Raw genomic sequence first — 19,677 nt, 5'->3', positions numbered from 1 at the left:
CCTGCCATATTATATGGCAGGGGTTTTTACCAGCTTTTTTGATAGAAGGATACTATTTTCTTCCCCGCTAAATCTTCGCGACGATTTTTAGTCACGTGACTGAAGAGCCTAGTCATAATGTGCAGCACGAATAAAGAAAACATTAACATCGAAAATGGACGAAGAAAAGACGGAAAAAGGCCGTTTTAACAAATATTCCCCTATAGTAGGGAAATATTTAATAATTTTGAAGTGATAACTAACTTCGGAAATTCAGAGTTTTAACATCAAGCTTTGAGAAGGGTTGGTCTAAAAAGCAGGGTAGCCAATTGGGGTAGCCAATTGGGCTAGGTTGTGGGGTACCTAAATATTTTACAGACCAGAATAGAAATACCAAAAATGAATGCATAGAACCACATTTTACTGACCAGGGAGCATGAATCTGATTGATACTTAGATTGATCATGTATGATTCCAAAGATAAACAAAGATATAAATTACCACGTGTTAATGCACGAGGAGTAAGAAATAGAGCTTCATTATAATAGAGCTATTTCAAAAGACCTTTTGTACCTATTATAAGCTGCCATATTTAAAATTTTTGAAAGGAATTAATTGTTTGAAACATCTAAACATGATTTAAATTAAATAATAGATTTAATAACAAAGGATTGTTAAGATATGACAAGATTAGAGATCATATGGCCCAAAGGCGATTCCAAAGCTATTATCATCGAATTACAGCTTCACGGAAATAACAATTAAAAACATAAATAAAATCTATATAAATCGAAAATATTAAAAACTGTTTTGTATATATTTTTTATTCGGGTCTGTAAATTTTCAAACGAAGCCAAGAAGGAAGACAAAATGGCGCCAGGTCTCTTGAGAAGTAACAAAGTTCAGTACCTTTGGAAAAAAGGCTATTGTGACTGAAGTTCGAAAGGAATCTTAAATTTTATTACATGGAATCATTAACAAGATGTTGTAATAGTTATTTCCACATTAAACAGGTATCAGATTTCAAAAGTTTAGGCAAAAAGAGGTACCCCATAACCTAGCCCAATTGGCTACCCCATTGGCTACCCTGCTTTTTAGACCAACCCCTTTGAGAACCATTTTTGCTCGAGCTTTAAAAGTCTGAGGACGACGAAATACTCAGATATTCCAATATATTTCAAGATCCAATATACATCATGTTGTTTCTATTGAGCTGGTTAGATATCTATTTCCATCTACGATGAATTGTCTGTGTAATTATTTCAGGATGATAATCCCCTCAATAATAATCCTAGTTTGTTTTCTTTTTGAGAAGAATATTGCAATGAAAAGGATATTACAAAAAAACAGATTTCTCATCGTCTTACATAACATCCTGTGTATTGTTGCTTCTGTTTATGGATTTCTCAAAACCCTTTTGCATTTTGAAAATCCTTAACTCGAAGGAGGTATAAGAAGCAGAAAATGTTGGAAGAGCATCAGTCATCTTCCAAGACTTTTAAAGAAGTTGTCGATTGAAAAAATAAAATTAAATTCACCATGAAAGTTTTCATCCTCCTTTCTGTCATCGTTGGTAAGTTAACTATTTTTTTTAATGTGAGCTGAAATATCAAAACGATAGTCTATCCATGTGATCAGTCTATTTATTTTCTTTGTGTTATTTCTGATTCAACCTTTCAGCATCATATGCTTTGGAAGTCACCAAAGTGACTGGAACAACACCACCAGCTGTCCCATGCCCAGACTCTCTCTGTAAAGGAAAAGCTGACGGAAACTTCGAATACTACTACTATGGTCAATACAGACGTAACTACTTTGTCCAATGCTCCAACGGATTAGCTTACTGTCAACCATGCTTTCCTCTCTCTTTGGAATTCAGCGAAACATGCAACCAATGTCTTTACAGTAAACATGGTAAGAATTTTTTTCATCGAATATTTATTTATTTTTTTCAAAGGGGTGGAAAATTGCATTAAAGGTTTTATTTTTGCATAAGTGCTCCCGTTTCGTATCAGACACAGATTTCATATCAGGACAGTTTTTGCCTATTGTTATATTGTGCTGATATAAGCACATGTTTTTTTCTCTTTCTGACCAATCTTGCTCCACATCCGTGTCAATCCAATGTGAAAAAGCTTGTGAATTAAAAGTGACGAGTAAGCAAACGATATTCCTTTTATTTAAAAACAAAACCTTGAAGAAATCTATTCTGAAATCTAGCTTTTAATTATCAAGAAAGAACTATCAGACAAATCTTTGATTAGATTTCAGATGATCTCGAGTATCTCGATAATCTTTCCTCTTTCAGATAAATGCGTCACCACCGAAGCATGGGAACCAGCCACCACCTTCGAATGTCCAGACAAATGCCCACACCGTGGACCACACTTCAATGGAAACATTGCTGACCCCAACAACCCACATCAATATGTTGCTTGTTGGCATGGAGCAACTGTCGGATGCATCGCTTGTCCAAAAGGATTATTGTTCAACGAGAAATGGAACGCCTGTTTGTTTGATGGCAAATACAAGACCGAACCAGAACAAAGAAATCCATACAACAGGTTTTATTAATTTCGACGTTCTTGGTCACCCAACAAAAACGAAAAAAAAAACGAAAACTGTAAATGAAAATAATTTTTTACTAATTTTTAAAACTTTGTAACAGGTTTTTTATGTGCTTATTTTATCAACTTTTATCATTGTTGCTATTTTTTTAAATTTTTCGCGAAATGAATTCACCTAACTTTCTGCAAATTATTTTTCTAATTTGTTAATTTCTACACTGAAATTAACCTTATTTATACTAGGCTTTTTGGGGTGGTTCAAAACTTGGGGGGGGGGGGGGGGTGGTTCCTGTGCAACCCCTTAACTTTTAATTTAATCGGTCTTTTTGGATGAATTTCGGTACACAAGAATCTTGTCATATAAGGTAACTTTTGACAAAACATTTTTTGATGACGTCACGTAAAATGTCATCATGTCAAGGTTTGAAAATTTTACGTGTCAAAAATTTAATTTATTTTAAAGCTAAACCGCCATTTAGCAATCCTATTAAAGTCTGTTCACTTTAGTGTGCACTAAAATATTTGTTTTGCTTGTCATTTTTCAATAAATGCTTCAGGTACCTTCAGTTCTAACATATTGTATACCGTCCAAAAGATAATTCAATGGACTATGATAAAAAGAAATAATGTAAAGATTTTGAAAAATGAAAATGAAAAACATGAATATTTACCTTTAGGTGTTAAAAATTCTACTTTTAGTACAGTGGTACTTTGAAAACTGAAACCTGCTGATTTTAGATACAATTATTTTTCACCTAGAATTATTACTTCAAAGTTAAAAATACCCGAAGGCTTCAGAAATTTCGAGTGTTCTCGTAAGAATGTGTAGTCCTCATCATCCTGTAAACATGACGAAACTCCAGCAAAAAAACAACAAATTAAGAATACCTTTAAATACACGCGCTTTCTTTTTATAAAAATAGGGGGGGGGCGCGAATTAGACCTGGCAAAAGTTTTTATGACTAAAAGACTGACGTTTACAGGCAAAACTGTAAGGGTAAAAAATGGGTAAAAAATTGACGTTTTTAAAAAAAGTATACTACAACAAGTCTCTTACTTGAACACACGAAGAAATACGGCCATCTATACAAAAATATTTATGATGAAATTGGCCAAAGATTTAAGAATTACGTTTAGAAAATTAACGTCATTGAATTTGGCGGCTGAACCTTAGAATTCCATTTTAGAGCACTTTTAACTGTATTAATCGCCAATTACCCCCCTCCAGTAAGGCTAAAAACTATTTTTTGCTTCAGGTATGTGTATTACATGTTTTAAATCAGGTTAAATATACGTTGAGTTTGAATCCTAATAGCTAAGAATACCGTAATATAAGATTATTTTGATATTTGGTGATTTTCCCCCAAAAAAGTTAGGAATATCCATGATGTAATGAAAAAACACCATTCTTAATCTTGTTATAACAAAAAATTGTGTAATATTTTCAAATATTAAATTTCGGTAAAAGAAATCAAAATTGACATAGTACAGTAGTTCCCAAGCAACGCCGATATCAAAACATGGCTTTGATAAAATTCATCATCAAAATATAAATTCATGTAAATATTAGCCAGGGGTCCACTTAAAGCTTCTTTTTATAGACTGGATGGCGCGAATAAGTGGCCCAGTAGTATATGGTTATATGCTTTTGCTTAGGCGGACTGTAAAACAGTCTGCCAGATTTTAGTTGTTTTTGGAAGGTAAAAACAGTATGAAGCAATATTTTTATTTGAGAATAAAGGGATTGCAAATTTGTTATTACACCCCTGTCTCAGTAACCCGATAGAGTTTAAAAGCTCACCGGGGTGGCTAAGAAAATAACAGGATTTCACCGGGGCAGATTTTTGACTGAAAAAAGTCGCCGGGTTGGAAAATTTGAGGTAAATTTTCACCGGGGTACATTTTTTTTTAAATAAGTAAAAAAAATGCGATTACTTTTTAAAGCTTTCCATCATAACGCTAGGAACACATTTAAGATTGTTTATATGAGAATATTTTACGCATATTCAATGTACTAGACTTTAAAGCGTTTGGGTTTTATGTAATTTCACTGAAAACTGTTGAAAAATTGAATGGGTCGTTTGATACACGTATTCGCTAGCAAAGATATTTTTTTGTAATTGCGATTATTTATTGGAAAAAAATACATTTTAGTTTGTAAATTTCGACATTTTCATATAATTATGGGCATTGCAACCTTCATGGCAAAACTATCTTAATTTCGCATGATTTAATCAAACAGAAAACAGCCATAAATCTTGAACTACTCTTCAGATTGACCTTGTATTTAGAATGTAGACTCACTGGAAGCATTGAAATAGGTTGATAAAAAATAACTCCAATAAACATCCGGATTCAATTTTTCAATTTTTTGGTACAGGGCCATAAGCATTTCCCTTTTTTGACCGGGGTGACCTAAAAAGGATGATATTTGACCGGGCCTCAACTATAAATTTCTAAAATTTGACCGGGTCCAAATTTTTGATTATTTTTTGACCGGGGTTACCAATTTTCCACCGGGGACAAAATTTGGCCTGTTTTTAGGCATTTTTTTCACCGGGCTACTCACCGGGTTGGATCTGACCGGGCCACTGACTCAGGGGTGTGTTATTGATTGTTTGTTTCTCATTTTGATTATATCTTTCAACTCCAAGTAGTTTTATTTTTAACATTTTTTTTTCAAAATGGTGACCTCGCCAAACGTGTTCTGATTTCTAGGAAACCTTTATCGCACTATTTGTCTCCCTAAACTTATTGTCACTACTTTATGGTTTGATGTGTTCTAAAATCTAGGAAAAAAGTTTGCCAAAATAAACTCGTAAGATATTTGTTTTCCTCCACGAAAGAGGTGTTCTGCAGATTTCTAGGGTTACTAGGCAACAAGATTACATCAATTTTCTCTTGATTATATGAAGCTTTCTAGGGTTACCTAGACAACAAGAACATTACGCAAATAGTTAATTGACAAATAGTTGACAAATAGTTAATTACATTCCTCTTGAAAGCAAAGATTCAAATCAGAGAAAGTTTTTAAATAAATTTTGTCAATCATGCTGCAATTAACTTTAAATTCAAAGGGTCATAAACGCTTTGACATCTGTTTTGGGAGTTAGTAATGTTTTCCTATCAATTTTCTTTGTTTCAGCTAATCGATTTTAACCAGACAGTCTCAGTGAAAAAGCACCCTTTGTCTTAGTCCTAACAGATAGGGTGTTTTCCACTGATGGCTTAAGGGGGGGGTTTGTACTTTTACGGTGTGACGGGATTATTGCCCCTTTTTTAGTACGGTATTACGGGATTTGACGAAAAACGGTATTTTAAAATCAGACGGTGACGGTATTTAGGTAAATTTTTGCCCTGTACAAGCCGGTGTGACGGTGTTATTATTTTTTCAATTTTCGGGATTCTGGGATTCAGCAAAAATTTTGACGGGAAGAACCCCTACAAACCCCCCCTCCTTAAGCTAACTGGATTAATGTAACTTTTTCATAAAAGGATGAATAGCCCAAACTATTCATATAATCTTTGGATGAAAAGAGATGGTTACACGTTATTTTTTTCTTTTCAGAAAAATATTGTATTTCCCAAAGCAACACAGGAGAAAAATCGTTGAATCTTTTGTACGGGGTTTCCGAAAAAAAAGTATCGAGTTCGAACATGATTCTGAGTTGAAGGTTATTGCATGTGTTTAACAAAATGTAAGAAATATATACCAACACAATAATTGTTTTTTGTAAAAGTTATTCATAAAAGATGTTTCATGGCAATTAATATGATACGGAGAGAAACTGTGATAAACATTGCAAATTTAGTAAAATACACACAAGAACTTTCTTTCTATAGAAGTGGTACGACTCGATACTTTTTTTCGGGACACCCTGTATTTTTCATGCATTTTCTAATCCACTAATACATGGTCGAAGGCATGTATGAGAGAACAAAAGAGTGAGGATAGGTGGATCAGGAAATACAAGAGATTTGCTGTGGGAGATGAAATTATTTTTTACAAAAGAAAACAAAAATGTGTAACCATCTCTTTTCATCCATAACTATGAATCAGTGCCGTAGCAACTGGGGGGGGGGGGCAAGGGGGGCTATGCCCCATTGAGTTTCAAGCCCGAAGGGCTAGAGGTCAATCTCTTTGGTAGGATTTGAAGCCAACAAATCCTACCAAAGTTGCGCGGCCTTGAGCGACCCGCCTGGTTTTTACACAAATGACAGATTGAAACTAAAATTTACCGCTTAATTTCGAAAAATATATCACTCGAAAACAAAGGAATTGCTAGATTCAATCCGTCATCAAAAATACGGCGCATATTTTAAGGCTTCAATTTTTCTTGCCTGAGAAAGGTTAGAGATTGAGCTCTAGCCCTTCAGGCTTGAAACTCAATGCTATGCCCCCCAATAATTTTTTCAAAAATGGTTATTTTGCAAAATGCAAAGTTTTTCTTTTTTAATTTGTCATAATTGTCTTTTATGTGCATGTTTTGAGTGTATTTTTAAGCAATCTAGAGCTCAATTTTCAAAATTTCCCCCCTCGGACCAAACCATGGTTGGCCCTCGCCGTGTCACTAAACTTCAGCCCCCCAATATAAAAATGCTTCCTACGGCACTGTGAATAGTTAAAATTTATTTTCCAAAATTTTTTAGAACGTTTAATCCGTTGCAGACAATTTGAAATAAAAAAGTTAATTACCCATTGAAACTAAGCACTTTTTGTAATAGAACATATATAATTAACGTTTCATAACGTCATTTTGTCAACGTCGTTTGTTATTAAATTGCCAATTACTCTTCATAGGCTGCGTTTAGACCAGCCTGGCATTTGTAATTGCTTGCAGTATTCTTTTGAATTCTATTGTTCCGCGCAATTGTTCGGTTTGTCAAACGCCTAATGATGACAGCGTGTTGGCATTTCGTTGGCATTTGAAATGCCATTTTGAGCAAAGGAATCCCCTTTTCTGGCATTTCAAATCAAACAAAGGAACCAAAACAAAGAGAAAAAATGATATTTTTGATTTTTTAAAGTATTTGCACGTTTTTTATTCAGTTCTTTCTATAGATTGTAAAATTTGCAAGATTTGCCATAGCCTAGCCCTACGGCAAAAAGTTTCAGTCTTAATGACTGCAGTTTTTGAGAAATTCCATGCTTTTCATTGTTTGATCTGTCAAAGTTGAACTTGAAGGAATCACCTTTTCAGTAATGACTCTAAAAAGACGATTCCTTAAATGCCATGACAGAAAATACAATGGAAAAGCTATTAAAATCGACTCACTCATGAGCAAATGCCAAATTACAAATGCCAGTTGGTCTAAACACAGCCTTTGTCAACGTCGTTTGTTATTAAATTGCCAATTACTCTTCATAGAATAAATTCAGAAACAACTTATGAAGACAATTTTTTGTTAAAAGTGTAAAGGAACTCAAAACAAAAGTTTCATCTTCTAATCTTGTAACCGATATTTTGACTATGGTCAGAGCCCTTAAAACATCTCACATACATACATAAGTCAAGGAATGAATGTATGATTACAGCGACTGAATATTTGACAAAACGCACCAAAAGATGGAGGAGAGTAAGAACTTAAAACATTGGAAACAAAAAAGGTCAATTTTTCGTTGGGTTGCCAGCGCCACAATGGGCTTGTACGGTATGGAAGATGTGACCGGTGTTGTCATACTCTTCTTCCTCATGGAAAGACACCATCTATCACACAAAGACGCTGCTTTTTATTACAGCCTCACAGAAATGATATTTTGCGCTGTACAGGCTGGCGGAAGTTTCATTCTCGGCAGATTCGCAGATTCAACTCGAAACATCCGTTTAATTCTAATGCTTAACTTGGCGATTTGTTGTGCGTGTAATTTATTGTACACTCTTCCGCTACCATTATGGATTATTTTGGGTACTCGAGGATTTATGGGTATCACCGAATCTTTACAACCCACAATAGTCGGTAGGTTCTTTCTTTTTGTTCTATCCATGCTCAACTCCCTCTAATTCGAATTTGTTTTGTAATTTAAACTTAAATGTTCAGCTGCGAAGTGTATAAAATACTTTCTATAATTGGAAGAAGATTCTCTATCTCTTGAAAGTAGAATTAGAAGAGAAAGAAACTTTGACAACGCAGAAAGAGAATTTGGCAAATTTGGAAAAATTTCTTTTGCAGAAAGGACCCAAAACCTCTTTTCTTTAGATAATATTTTTTTTCTCCCTTGTTTTTACAGGTGAAATCAGACGTGTATATGACACTAGCAATGAAGAACTGATCAACGCGTTGACATGGATATTCCTATCCAACACCTTCGGCAGAAATCTTGGAGCAATCGTGCTTTTCTCCTTCACTAAAGTATCTTTTAATATCGGTGATTGGGTCATCGATCGCCTGATCGCCGGCAATTTATTCATCTCCCTTTTCGCTTTTATCCTTCTCATTCTTACTTACTTTAAAATTTCGAATGTATCTAAAGAGCTGGATGAAATAAAACTTACTCATCACCAGACCCCCAAGGAAGCATCCAAACCAACCACTAACAAATCACTAATGAAATGGACTGATTTGTTCAACAAAGACATCTTATCCATTATCATATCGTTCGGGTTGATTAGATTCATGGCACTGGTATACATCAGTAATACGACCACACTTACTGCCACGAAATACGGTTGGAACAGCTCATATGTGTTCATCTTATTCTTCTCCACAAACGCCATATTTTCGTTCCTCGCTATTGGTTTAATCAAATCGAAAATTCTGGAAAACCAAAATCGGTCTTTTTACATCTACGTCATTGCAATATGCAGTTCAGCCATCGTTCTGATATCCTTCATGCTGACAAAGACTGACCTACTGGACACTTTCGCAAAACAAATCATTTTCTTCACCATCATGAAATTGGTCAAATTCTATGGAATTTATCTTGGGAATGTGTGCTCAAGTTTTCTACTACTTGGTCTTGTAAATTCTAAAGACAGCAGTTTTATATCAGGAGTGAATTCCTTCTTCTCTGTGATTATGAAAGGGACAGCATTCTTTATCTCGTTCGAAGCTTCTTTTTATCCCGAATATTTCTACCCTCCAGCTATTATCGTCTTACTAACATTGGCACAATTCATGCTTTGTCGAAGAGGAATATACGTGTAGAAAATGGAGGGAATGTTTGTTATTTCGACCGGTATGAAATATTTGAACTCGATGTATTTTTTATGGCTGGGGATTTAGATTTCATTATTTTCAAGTCTATAAGTTCAGTAGGGATGTAAAAATTAGCATGATATTCTGCAGTGAGGATTGATTTATTTGATTATTTTCAGCGGGGACAAAAATTGTAGTATAATTTTCCACTGGGGACGATTTTTTGGGAAGGGTTCCCAGTGGGTCTGTGAGAAGGGAGTATTTCTTATGTACATAAAATTGCGTCTAAAATAGTATTTTAACTGAATGTACAAAATATGAAACTCTGAGCAGAAAGTGTTCAAAGAAAAAAAGTAATTTTTGACTTGAATATTATTTTTACATCACTGTCAAGTTTTTGTTGTAAAATCAAAGTCTTTGGTAAAATATAGCTCGCTCTGCGTTTTCGAGAAACCTCCCTAAAGTTATTTAGACTCTGTCAGTGATTGTGTCGGAGAAGATGGTTAAAATAGTATATCTGTTACTGCTTTCAATTTGTTTTCTTTTCGTGTATAATTTTTTACGAGATTTAGAGGGTGATTCAAGATTTATTCGTTCGGAACAACAACTCGAAGGTAAGTTATTATGCACTACTTTACAGTCTTTTTTGTCAGAATTCTACCTTTGTAGGAAAGGTCGAGACATATTTATGTTGGGAAACTACTTACAGTGTAGTTTGATTTCATATTTTATTTTGATGAAGCCACCTGAAAATGAGCCCGACATGTCGACACAATGTGCAAAACAAATCAAAATGGATGTGAGTCAAAACTTTAAGGTGGTCGTTAACAAACTTTTTTTAAAAGTCCAAAAAATATCAAAATAGAATATCTCAAAAAACTATTCAATATATTGTTGAAACTTTGCATGATGGTACTTCATTATTATGTTCTAAAAATAGAAAAAATAATTAAAAATATCTAAGACGGGGGTCATGACATCACTTCTAAAAATAGATTCGAAAATCTCTTGGCAGAAAAATCTCAGCAACCAGAAGGAGTTAGCTTTTAATATTTGGCAGTTATGTTACCCTAGTAACCTACTGTGATCTGAATAAAATCAGGGGGTAAAAACCCAAAAAACTGTTTTTTATAATTATTAAATCAACAAAAGATTTTTTTAAAAAACTGTTTCACTCAGATCACACCTTTATCATGAGGGGAAGTTGTGTTGAAAATTTCATGTCAATCGGACCATCCAATCCTGAGATATTTCCGCCAAGAGATCATAAACCCCCGGTTTTGCTGTTTTGCGTAAACTGGCCTTAAAACTATTTATTGCTGTAAAAAGAGGAAAAAAAAAGCTTTTAATATGGGATTTTTGACATATTTCAGTTGAACTTGATGCACTAATCCAATTTTCAATATAAGAAAGAAAGTAAAGCCATTTTTTTGCATGTGTCAGCAAATTCATGGCTTCACGTAGAACCCTGAGATTTACCGCAAACATGCAAAAAAGTTGCGTAAACCTTATTTTTGCCTGCGAAAAAGCTAAAAGTTGGTGAAAAGTGATTGAAAAGTATTCCCTAACCTTTTCATTGTTGGTTAAATTTTCCGGAAATGTTCTTTGTGGCTCTAAGTAGCGACGGTAAAAATTTGGATTCGCTCCAAGGACCAGAAGAGCGAATATTGCGGTTTTCGTGGCGGGGTGGGCGTTTAGGGCGGACCGCAAGATCTGCTCAGGTAGGTGTCTAAAGACCTAAATTTTTCCACTTTCCTCTTCTTTATATCAAATAAACCAGCCGAGGCTGGAAGGTCAGCCAATAGAGCTTAGCTAGATAGCTTTAATAAGTGGGTTAACAGATGTAAGAGATATACTGAAACAGAGTAGACTAAAAATGTTGAATACACGCTTTTTCTTTTATAAGAATAACTTCTATAAGAATATCAGGGTGAGATTTCGGGTTTAAAACAATAGGCCTATTGTTTAGAACAATAGAAAAATAAGAATAATGCTTACCCTCAACCAAAGTACACTATTCTTATAAAAAAAAGCGTGTAATGTACAAAATGTGAAACATTTGATAACAAGCCTGAGGGCTCCTTCACACCTCCCCCCCCACGAGAAACTCAAAGTATACTTCTCTTTAGCATTGTAGCACTGTTTTTATGACATCAAACAATTAAGCTATAGTTCATTACTATAAAATAAAAGAGAAACATAGGGTCCATTAAACTTTTTGTTAATTTCATTCCAGTCAGTTATGATACATTTTTTCTGTTCGATGTAGACAATATCCATATCTGACCAAAGTGTTATACTAGAAATAAATAAGAAAATTGCCAAAACGTCAGAAACTTGTACTTTTTGTTTTACTTGATAAAACTCCAATTTCACTTTAAACTAACAAGCTACAAACTTTAAGTCACAAAGCGCAAACTCCAGAAAAACACAATTTGCATCAAAAACTTTACAAAACGTAGTTCATATTTATAACATTTCAACAGGAACTGTATTTTGGTAGACTTGGTCAAATTACAGAAACAATTTATCAGTTTTCTGCAAGGGCAATGAGGTACGTAAATACTGACTGCTATTCAGTCAAAGCCAAAATTTGGCAAGGTCAGAAAAACATAATTTGCATCCAGTCTGCGTAAATAAATTTTGTAGTTTAGTCGCAAATGATAATCGAAAGCAAAACTTAAAATTCATAACTATGCGGGGAAGCTCATTTTTCCCCCGTTTTGCTTTAAACTCCCTTTTGATTGGTCTATGAATTTGGGCGATCGCCTTACCGCCTTAGCGGAATAAACACACGACCATAATAAATAAATTCAACAAGGCAGCGAAGTAGCAATTAATTTCAACTGGGAGTCCTCTCTTCTGTGCCAAGCACTGGCAGTGTTTTTTAAACTTTAAAACAATGTTAAATGAAGACCAGATGGATCTGTTGTTGTGTAACTTGGCGATATAATTCATTAAATTCTAGAAACCATTTTTCATAACTTTCTGCAGTCCGCTTTCTGCAAGTCTGATAAGAGATATGTATAAACTGTTATCGCCATTCATTCCATTCCATTATTCGGTCAAAACGTGTGCCAAAGTTAGGAAAGGTTAGAACTAGTACATAGCTTACACTAACATGCCACCGCAGCAATATAATATTTAAAGAATTCTATAATAAATTGTATAATCATAACAATGTCAATTGCAAGATTATAAGAAATGCATGGGGACAAAAAAATAGTCGATGTTACTAAAAGTGGTAACGGTAGGTAACGATAGGTAACGATAGGTAACGGCAAGTAACGGTAGGTAACGATGAAGTAACGGTCGGTAACGATGAAGTAACGCAAGTAACGAGGGGTAACGAAAAAGTAACGAAGTAACGAGTGCTGAAAATGGTGGCCCTGGAGTGTCGAACTATCAAAATTTGTTAATTTATGCACCAGATCTAATGGTTCCGGTGATTTTGGGCAAACCTAACGACTCTGGTTAATCCATTCAAGAATTTTGGAAATCTGATGATTGTACAGCAAGATCTGATCGTTCTGGTGAATATGACTGTGGAGATAATAAATCCAGTCGTTTTTATTGTAAATTGGTGTTTGTGAATAAACTGAAAGATTTAACGACTTTGGTGAATCAATGGTGTTGGTCAATGAAATGACAGAATCAATGGTGCTGGTCAATACAGTGATGGAATCAATGGTGCTGGTCAATGCAATGATGGAATCAATGGTGCTGGTCAATACAGCGATGGAATCAATGGTGCTGGTCAATGCAATAATGGAATCAATGGTGCTGGTCAATACAATGATGGAATCAATGGTGCTGGTCAGTGCAATGATGGAATCAATGGTTCTAGTGAATTCAATGGTGGAATCGATGGTGCTGGTCAATACAATGATGAAATCAATGGTGCTGGTCAATACAGTGATGGAATCAATGGTGCTGGTCAATGCAATGATGGAATCAATGGTGCTGGTCAATGCAATGATGAAATCAATGGTGCTGGTCAATACAGTGATGGAATCAATGGTGCTGGTCAATGCAATGATGGAATCAATGGTGCTGGTCAATACAGTGATGGAATCAATGGTGCTGGTCAGTGCAATGATGGAATCAATGGTTCTGGTGAATTCAATGGTGGAATCGATGGTGGTGTACTGGTGTACGCCCAATGGTACAGTTGTGTAGGTGAATGCAAGTTTGGGATTGTGCATTTTTTGTAAGCATCATTTTTATAAGAAATCCATCGATAATTTTCGATTCAAGGGGTATTGACTTCCGGCGATGGGTTCTTTCAAAGCAAGTTAGGGATTGTGCAAAATGTGAGCATTTTTATTTTTCTTATAGGCATTATCTTTATAAGAATACAATCCATAACTTTTAATCCAAGGGGTATTGACTTTCGGTGATAGGTTCATTCAAAGCAACTTAGGGTTTGTGTAAAATGTGAGCATATTTATTTTTCTTATAAGCACCATCTTTATAAGAATACAATCAATAACTTTTGATTCAAAGGGTATTGACTTTCGTTGATTGGTTCATTCAAAGCAACTTGGGGTTTGTGCAAAATGTGAGCATATTTATTTTTCTTATAAGCATCATCTTTATAAGAATAGAATCAATAACTTTTGATTCAAGGGGTGTTGACTTTCGGCGATGGGTTCATTCAAAGCAACTTGGGGTTTGTGCAAAATGTGAGCATATTTATTTTTCTTATAAGCATCATCTTTATAAGAATACAATCAATAACTTTTGATCCAAGGAGTATTGACTTTCGGTGATGGGTTCTTTCAAAGCAAGTTAGGGATTGTGCAAAATGTGAGCATATTTATTTTTCTTATAAGCATTTTCTTTATAAGAATACAATCAATAACTTTTGATTCAAGGGGTATTGACTTTCGGCGATTGGTTCATTCAAAGCAACTTGGGGTTTGTGCAAAATGTGAGCATATTTATTTTTCTTATAAGCATCATCTTTATAAGAATACAATCCATAACTTTTTATTCAAGGGGTATTGACTTTCAGCGATGGGTTCATTCAAAGCAACTTGGGGTTTGTGCAAAATGTGTGCATATTAATTTTTCTTATAAGCATTATCTTTATAAGAATACAATCAATAACTTTTGATTCAAGGGGTATTGACTTTCAGCGATTGGTTCTTTCAAAGCAAGTTAGGGGTTGTGCAAAACGTGAGCATATTTATTTTTCTTATAAGCATCATCTATTTAAGAATGCAATCCATAACTTTTAATTCAAGGGGTATTGACTTTTGGCGATTGGTTCTTTCAAAGCAAGTTAGGGATTGTGCAAAATGTTATCATATTTATTTTTCTTATAAGCATCATCTTTATAAGAATGAATCCATAACTTTTAATCCAAGGGGTATTGACTTTCGGCGATTGGTTCATTCAAAGCAAGTTGGGGATTGTGCAAAATGTGAGCATATTTATTTTTCTTATAAGCATCATATTTATAAGATTACAATCCATAACCTTTGAAAGTTTTGAATTTTGGTGATTGGTTCATTCAAAAAATGGCATTTCGCGGGAATTAATCGGGAATTAATTTTCGCGCTTTTACCTATCATTGGACAAATTTCTTTCATTTTCCTAGGGATTATTCAAATCTTTGAGAAAATTTGGCAAAATTTGAATTTTGCTGAAAAAACCGAAAATTAGCGAAAAATTAGTTCCCTTAAGGTAAACTAGATACTTTAATCGGATTAGTTTTGCTATACTTAAACTCCCGAGACAGAATATTTTCGACATACTGCACATATCCCTGACTTACTTACCAAAAGTCAATACCCCCTTGAATTAAAAGTTATTGATCATTTTCTTATAAAGATAATGCTTATAAGAAAAATAAATATGTTTACATTTTGCACAATCCCTAACTTGCTTTCAATGAACCAATCGCCAAAAGTCAATACCCCTTGAATCAAAAGTTATTGATTGTATTCTTATAAAGATGATGCTTATAAGAAAAATAAATATATTCACATTTTGCACAATCCCTAACTTGCTTTCAATGAACCAATCCCCGAAAGTCAATACCCCTTGAATTAAAAGTTATTGATTGTATTCTTATAAAGATGATGCTTATAAGAAAAATAAATATGCACACATTTTGCACAATCCCTAACTTGCTTTGAATGAACCAATCCCTAAAAGTCAATACCCCTTGAATAAAAAGTTATTGATTGTATTCTTATAAAGATGATGCTTATAAGAAAAATAAATATGCTCACATTTTGCACAATCCCTAACTTGCTTTGAAAGAACCAATCGCCGAAAGTCAATACCCCTTGAATCAAAAGTTATTGATTGTATTCTTATAAAGATGATGCTTATAAGAAAAATAAATATGCTCACATTTTGCACAATCCCTAACTTGCTTTGAAAGAACCCATCACCGAAAGTCAATACTCCTTGGATCAAAAGTTATTGATTGTATTCTTATAAAGATGATGCTTATAAGAAAAATAAATATGCTCACATTTGCACAAACCCCAAGTTGCTTTGAATGAACCCATCGCCGAAAGTCAACACCCCTTGAATCAAAAGTTATTGATTCTATTCTTATAAAGATGATGCTTATAAGAAAAATAAATATGCTCACATTTTGCACAAATCCCAAGTTGCTTTGAATGAACCAATCGCCGAAAGTCAATACCCCTTGAATCAAAAGTTATTGATTGTATTCTTATAAAAATGATGCTTATAAGAAAAATAAATATGCTCACATTTTGCACAATCCCTAACTTGCTTTGAATGAACCAATCACCGAAAGTCAACACCCCTTGAATCAAAAGTTATTGATTCTATTCTTATAAAGATGATGCTTATAAGAAAAATAAATATGCTCACATTTTGCACAAATCCCAAGTTGCTTTGAATGAACCAATCGCCGAAAGTCAATACCCCTTGAATCAAAAGTTATTGATTGTATTCTTATAAAGATGATGCTTATAAGAAAAATAAATATGCTCACATTTTGCACAATCCCTAACTTGCTTTGAATGAACCAATCACCGAAAGTCAATACCCCTTGGATTAATAGTTATGGATTGTATTCTTATAAAGATGATGCTTATAAGAAAAATAAATATGCTCACATTTTGCACAAACCCCAAGTTGCTTTGAATGAACCAATCGCCGAAAGTCAATACCCCTTGAATCAAAAGTTATTGATTGTATTCTTATAAAGATGATGCTTATAAGAAAAATAAATATGCTCACATTTTGCACAAACCCCAAGTTGCTTTGAATGAACCAATCGCCGAAAGTCAATACCCCTTGAATCAAAAGTTATGGATTGTATTCTTATAAAGATGATGCTTATGAGAAAAATAAATATGCTCACATTTTGCACAATCCCTAACTTGCTTTGAATGAACCAATTGCCGAAAGTCAATACCCCTTGAATCGAAAATTATCGATGGATTTCTTATAAAGATGATGCTTACAAAAAATGCACAATCCCTAACTTGTATTCACCTGCATAACAGTGCCATTGGGCGTACACCAGTGCACCACCATCGATTCCACCATTGAATTCACCAGAACCATTGATTCCATCATTGCATTCACCAGCACCATTGATTCCATCATTGCATTCACCAGCACTATTGATTCCAGCACCATTGATTTCATCATTGCATTGACCAGCACCATTGTTTCTATCATTGCATTGACCAGCGCCATTGATTCCATCATTTGTATTGACCAGCACCATTGATTCCATCATTGCATTGACCAGCACCATTGATTCCATCATTGTATTGACCAGCACCATTGATTCCATCATTGTATTGACCAGCACCATTGATTCCATCATTTCATTGACCAGCGCCATTGATTCTTTCATTGTATTGACCAGCACCATTGTTTCCATCATTGCATTGACCAGCACCTTTGATTCAATCATTGCATTGACCAGCACCATTGATTCCATCATTGCATTGACCAGCACTATTGATTCCATTATTGTATTGACCAGCACCATTGATTCCATCGCTACATTGACCAGCACCATTTATTTCATCATTGCATTGACCAACACCATTGATTCACCAAAGCCGTCAAATCTTTCAGTTTATTCACAAACACCAATTTACAATAAAAACGATTGCATTTATTATCTCCACAGTCATATTCACCAGAACGATCAGATCCTATGATGTACAATCATCAGCTTTCCAAAATGCCTTGAATAGATTTAACAGAGTCGTTAGGTCTGACCATTAGCTCTGGTGTAGAAATTAACAAATTTTGATAGTTCGACACCTCAGGGCCACCATTTTCAGCTTTTTCCCCATCGTTACTTCGTTACTTTTTCGTTACCCCTCGTTACTTGCGTTACTTCATCGTTACTGACCGTTACTTCATCGTTACCTACCGTTACTTGTCGTTACCTATCGTTACCTATCGTTACCTACCGTTACCACTTTTAGTAACAACGAAAAATAGTAAGTAACTACACGTTTGGTTAAACGAAGAAATAAAAGATTTTCTTTTTTCCTGAAAATAATAACAATAACACTCCATCTAAATAAATAAAAACGATGGCCTAGTTATAATTAAGGTTTCGATGAAGACATGAAAAAATCTAATTAAAAAGAAATGACTCTTATGTTTTGCAAGCTAAAGTTTATTCCACTTAAATTGGCATTCATTTTTGCTATCATGTGGAAACCATATCAGAGTAATTAGACTACTGGAGTACCTAATAAACGTACAGTAGCGAATAAACGTACAGGGTCGAAAATCCTAATTGAAGGATCTTTTTAATGAGGTTAGGGGGTAAATATTGGGTAATTTGCTTTCTTTTGACGAGTAAAACAAACCTCAAAAGTCAAAGATGGATATTTATCATTAGAAACAAAAGTAGGCACTTGAAATCGAGGAAAATTTTTGTTAAAATTAATAAACGTACATGTACGTTTATTAGATACCCGAGAGTATCTTCCTTGAGAGTGGTTTGTACATGGTAGCAAAACAAACTTCCAATTTACATGGAATAGATTTTAAATGTAAGACGGGTTCAAGAAACGAGCTTGTCGGAACAGGTTGACGAGATAAAGCTTTTAATGCTTTAAAGATTGAAACATAAAAAATAATCAGGAATAATTAATTGATTTGATTATTGATTGATTTAATTACTGATTGATTGATTGATTGATTCTCTATTGCTACTTTGCCTAATAAACAATAGTCAAGAGGATACTGCGGATAAAATTTATCAAAAAGTTCTGCGCCATCTTAAATAGGGCGAAATAGAAACCAATCCTAGCTAAGGCCCGGACTCCACTCGCCTACGCTTTGATTGTACTTCTCAAGCAAAATCTTTTATGTTGTTGGTCAAAAGAAAAATAAAGATACAGTATGCCATTGTGGTCCATTCAGACGTACAGTCGAGAAAAGTTGAAATGCGCCTAATTTTTTTTAAAGTGCATAGTACTTTTTCATGATGCAATCTTTTCTCCAAACTAAAAGCTGATTGAATCCATTAAGATGATCGCAGCGCAGACAATGATGAGACGTGCCTTCAGGAAGCTAGACTTTTTGAGTTTATAGCTATATACTTTCACTTTATGGTGTTTCTGTATGACTGTCTGTGTGCCTAGTCTAACCACCGTTAAATGCCTTCGGGAAGGTCCCTCCTAACTTGGAAAGCCAGAATTGGAGCTATTTCACCAAACTACTGGAGCGCAAGTTATTAGTAGGCTATCACAACTGAAAAAGTTGAATGTATGCGCCTATACAAACTTTTTTCAAGTTTTCCAAATAGATTTACCACACTGAACAAACAGTGAAAACACTCTAAGTGAGGTAAATCTATTTTGAAGACCAAAAAAAAAGTTTGTTTACATCGATTCACATTCAATTTTGGATTCATATGCTACATTCTACTTTTTTGTACTTTGCCGGTATCTTGTTTTACCGTTTCTGTATGACTGTCTGTGTGCCTAGTCTAACCACCGTTAAATGCCTTTGGGAA

At 34.5% G+C, this 19,677-nt stretch overlaps 3 protein-coding genes across 3 annotated transcripts in view; all 3 read left to right on the top strand.

The window, feature by feature from the left end:
* Positions 1-19,677, top strand: part of LOC136811513 (L-seryl-tRNA(Sec) kinase-like) — a 402,790-nt gene that overhangs the window by 249,244 nt on the left and 133,869 nt on the right. The gene's annotated exons all lie outside the window — the stretch shown is intronic.
* Positions 1,475-2,598, top strand: LOC136811523 (uncharacterized). Its single transcript, XM_067068145.1, has 3 exons — positions 1,475-1,552; positions 1,660-1,893; positions 2,288-2,598. Exons 1-3 carry the CDS (start codon positions 1,519-1,521, stop codon positions 2,551-2,553), a joined length of 534 nt encoding a protein of 177 aa, XP_066924246.1. The 5' UTR covers positions 1,475-1,518; the 3' UTR covers positions 2,554-2,598.
* LOC136811506 (uncharacterized) lies at positions 7,838-10,053 on the top strand. The gene is made up of 2 exons (XM_067068128.1): positions 7,838-8,504; positions 8,776-10,053. Exons 1-2 carry the CDS (start codon positions 8,114-8,116, stop codon positions 9,690-9,692), a joined length of 1,308 nt encoding a protein of 435 aa, XP_066924229.1. The 5' UTR covers positions 7,838-8,113; the 3' UTR covers positions 9,693-10,053.

Source organism: Clytia hemisphaerica, unplaced genomic scaffold, assembly GCF_902728285.1.
Source record: "Clytia hemisphaerica strain Z4C2 unplaced genomic scaffold, Clytia hemisphaerica genome assembly, whole genome shotgun sequence".
Classification (NCBI taxonomy): domain Eukaryota; kingdom Metazoa; phylum Cnidaria; class Hydrozoa; order Leptothecata; family Clytiidae; genus Clytia; species Clytia hemisphaerica.
This window is presented reverse-complemented; position numbering and strand designations above follow the sequence as displayed.

Coding starts and splice junctions, on each gene's coding strand:
- LOC136811523 (XM_067068145.1), top strand. CDS start 1,519: ATGAAAGTTTTCATCCTCCTTTCTGTCATCGTTG. Junction 1,553..1,659: donor CCTCCTTTCTGTCATCGTTG/GTAAGTTAACTA, acceptor TCAACCTTTCAG/CATCATATGCTTTGGAAGTC. Junction 1,894..2,287: donor ATGTCTTTACAGTAAACATG/GTAAGAATTTTT, acceptor TTCCTCTTTCAG/ATAAATGCGTCACCACCGAA.
- LOC136811506 (XM_067068128.1), top strand. CDS start 8,114: ATGGAGGAGAGTAAGAACTTAAAACATTGGAAACAAAAAAGGTCAATT. Junction 8,505..8,775: donor TTTACAACCCACAATAGTCG/GTAGGTTCTTTC, acceptor TTGTTTTTACAG/GTGAAATCAGACGTGTATAT.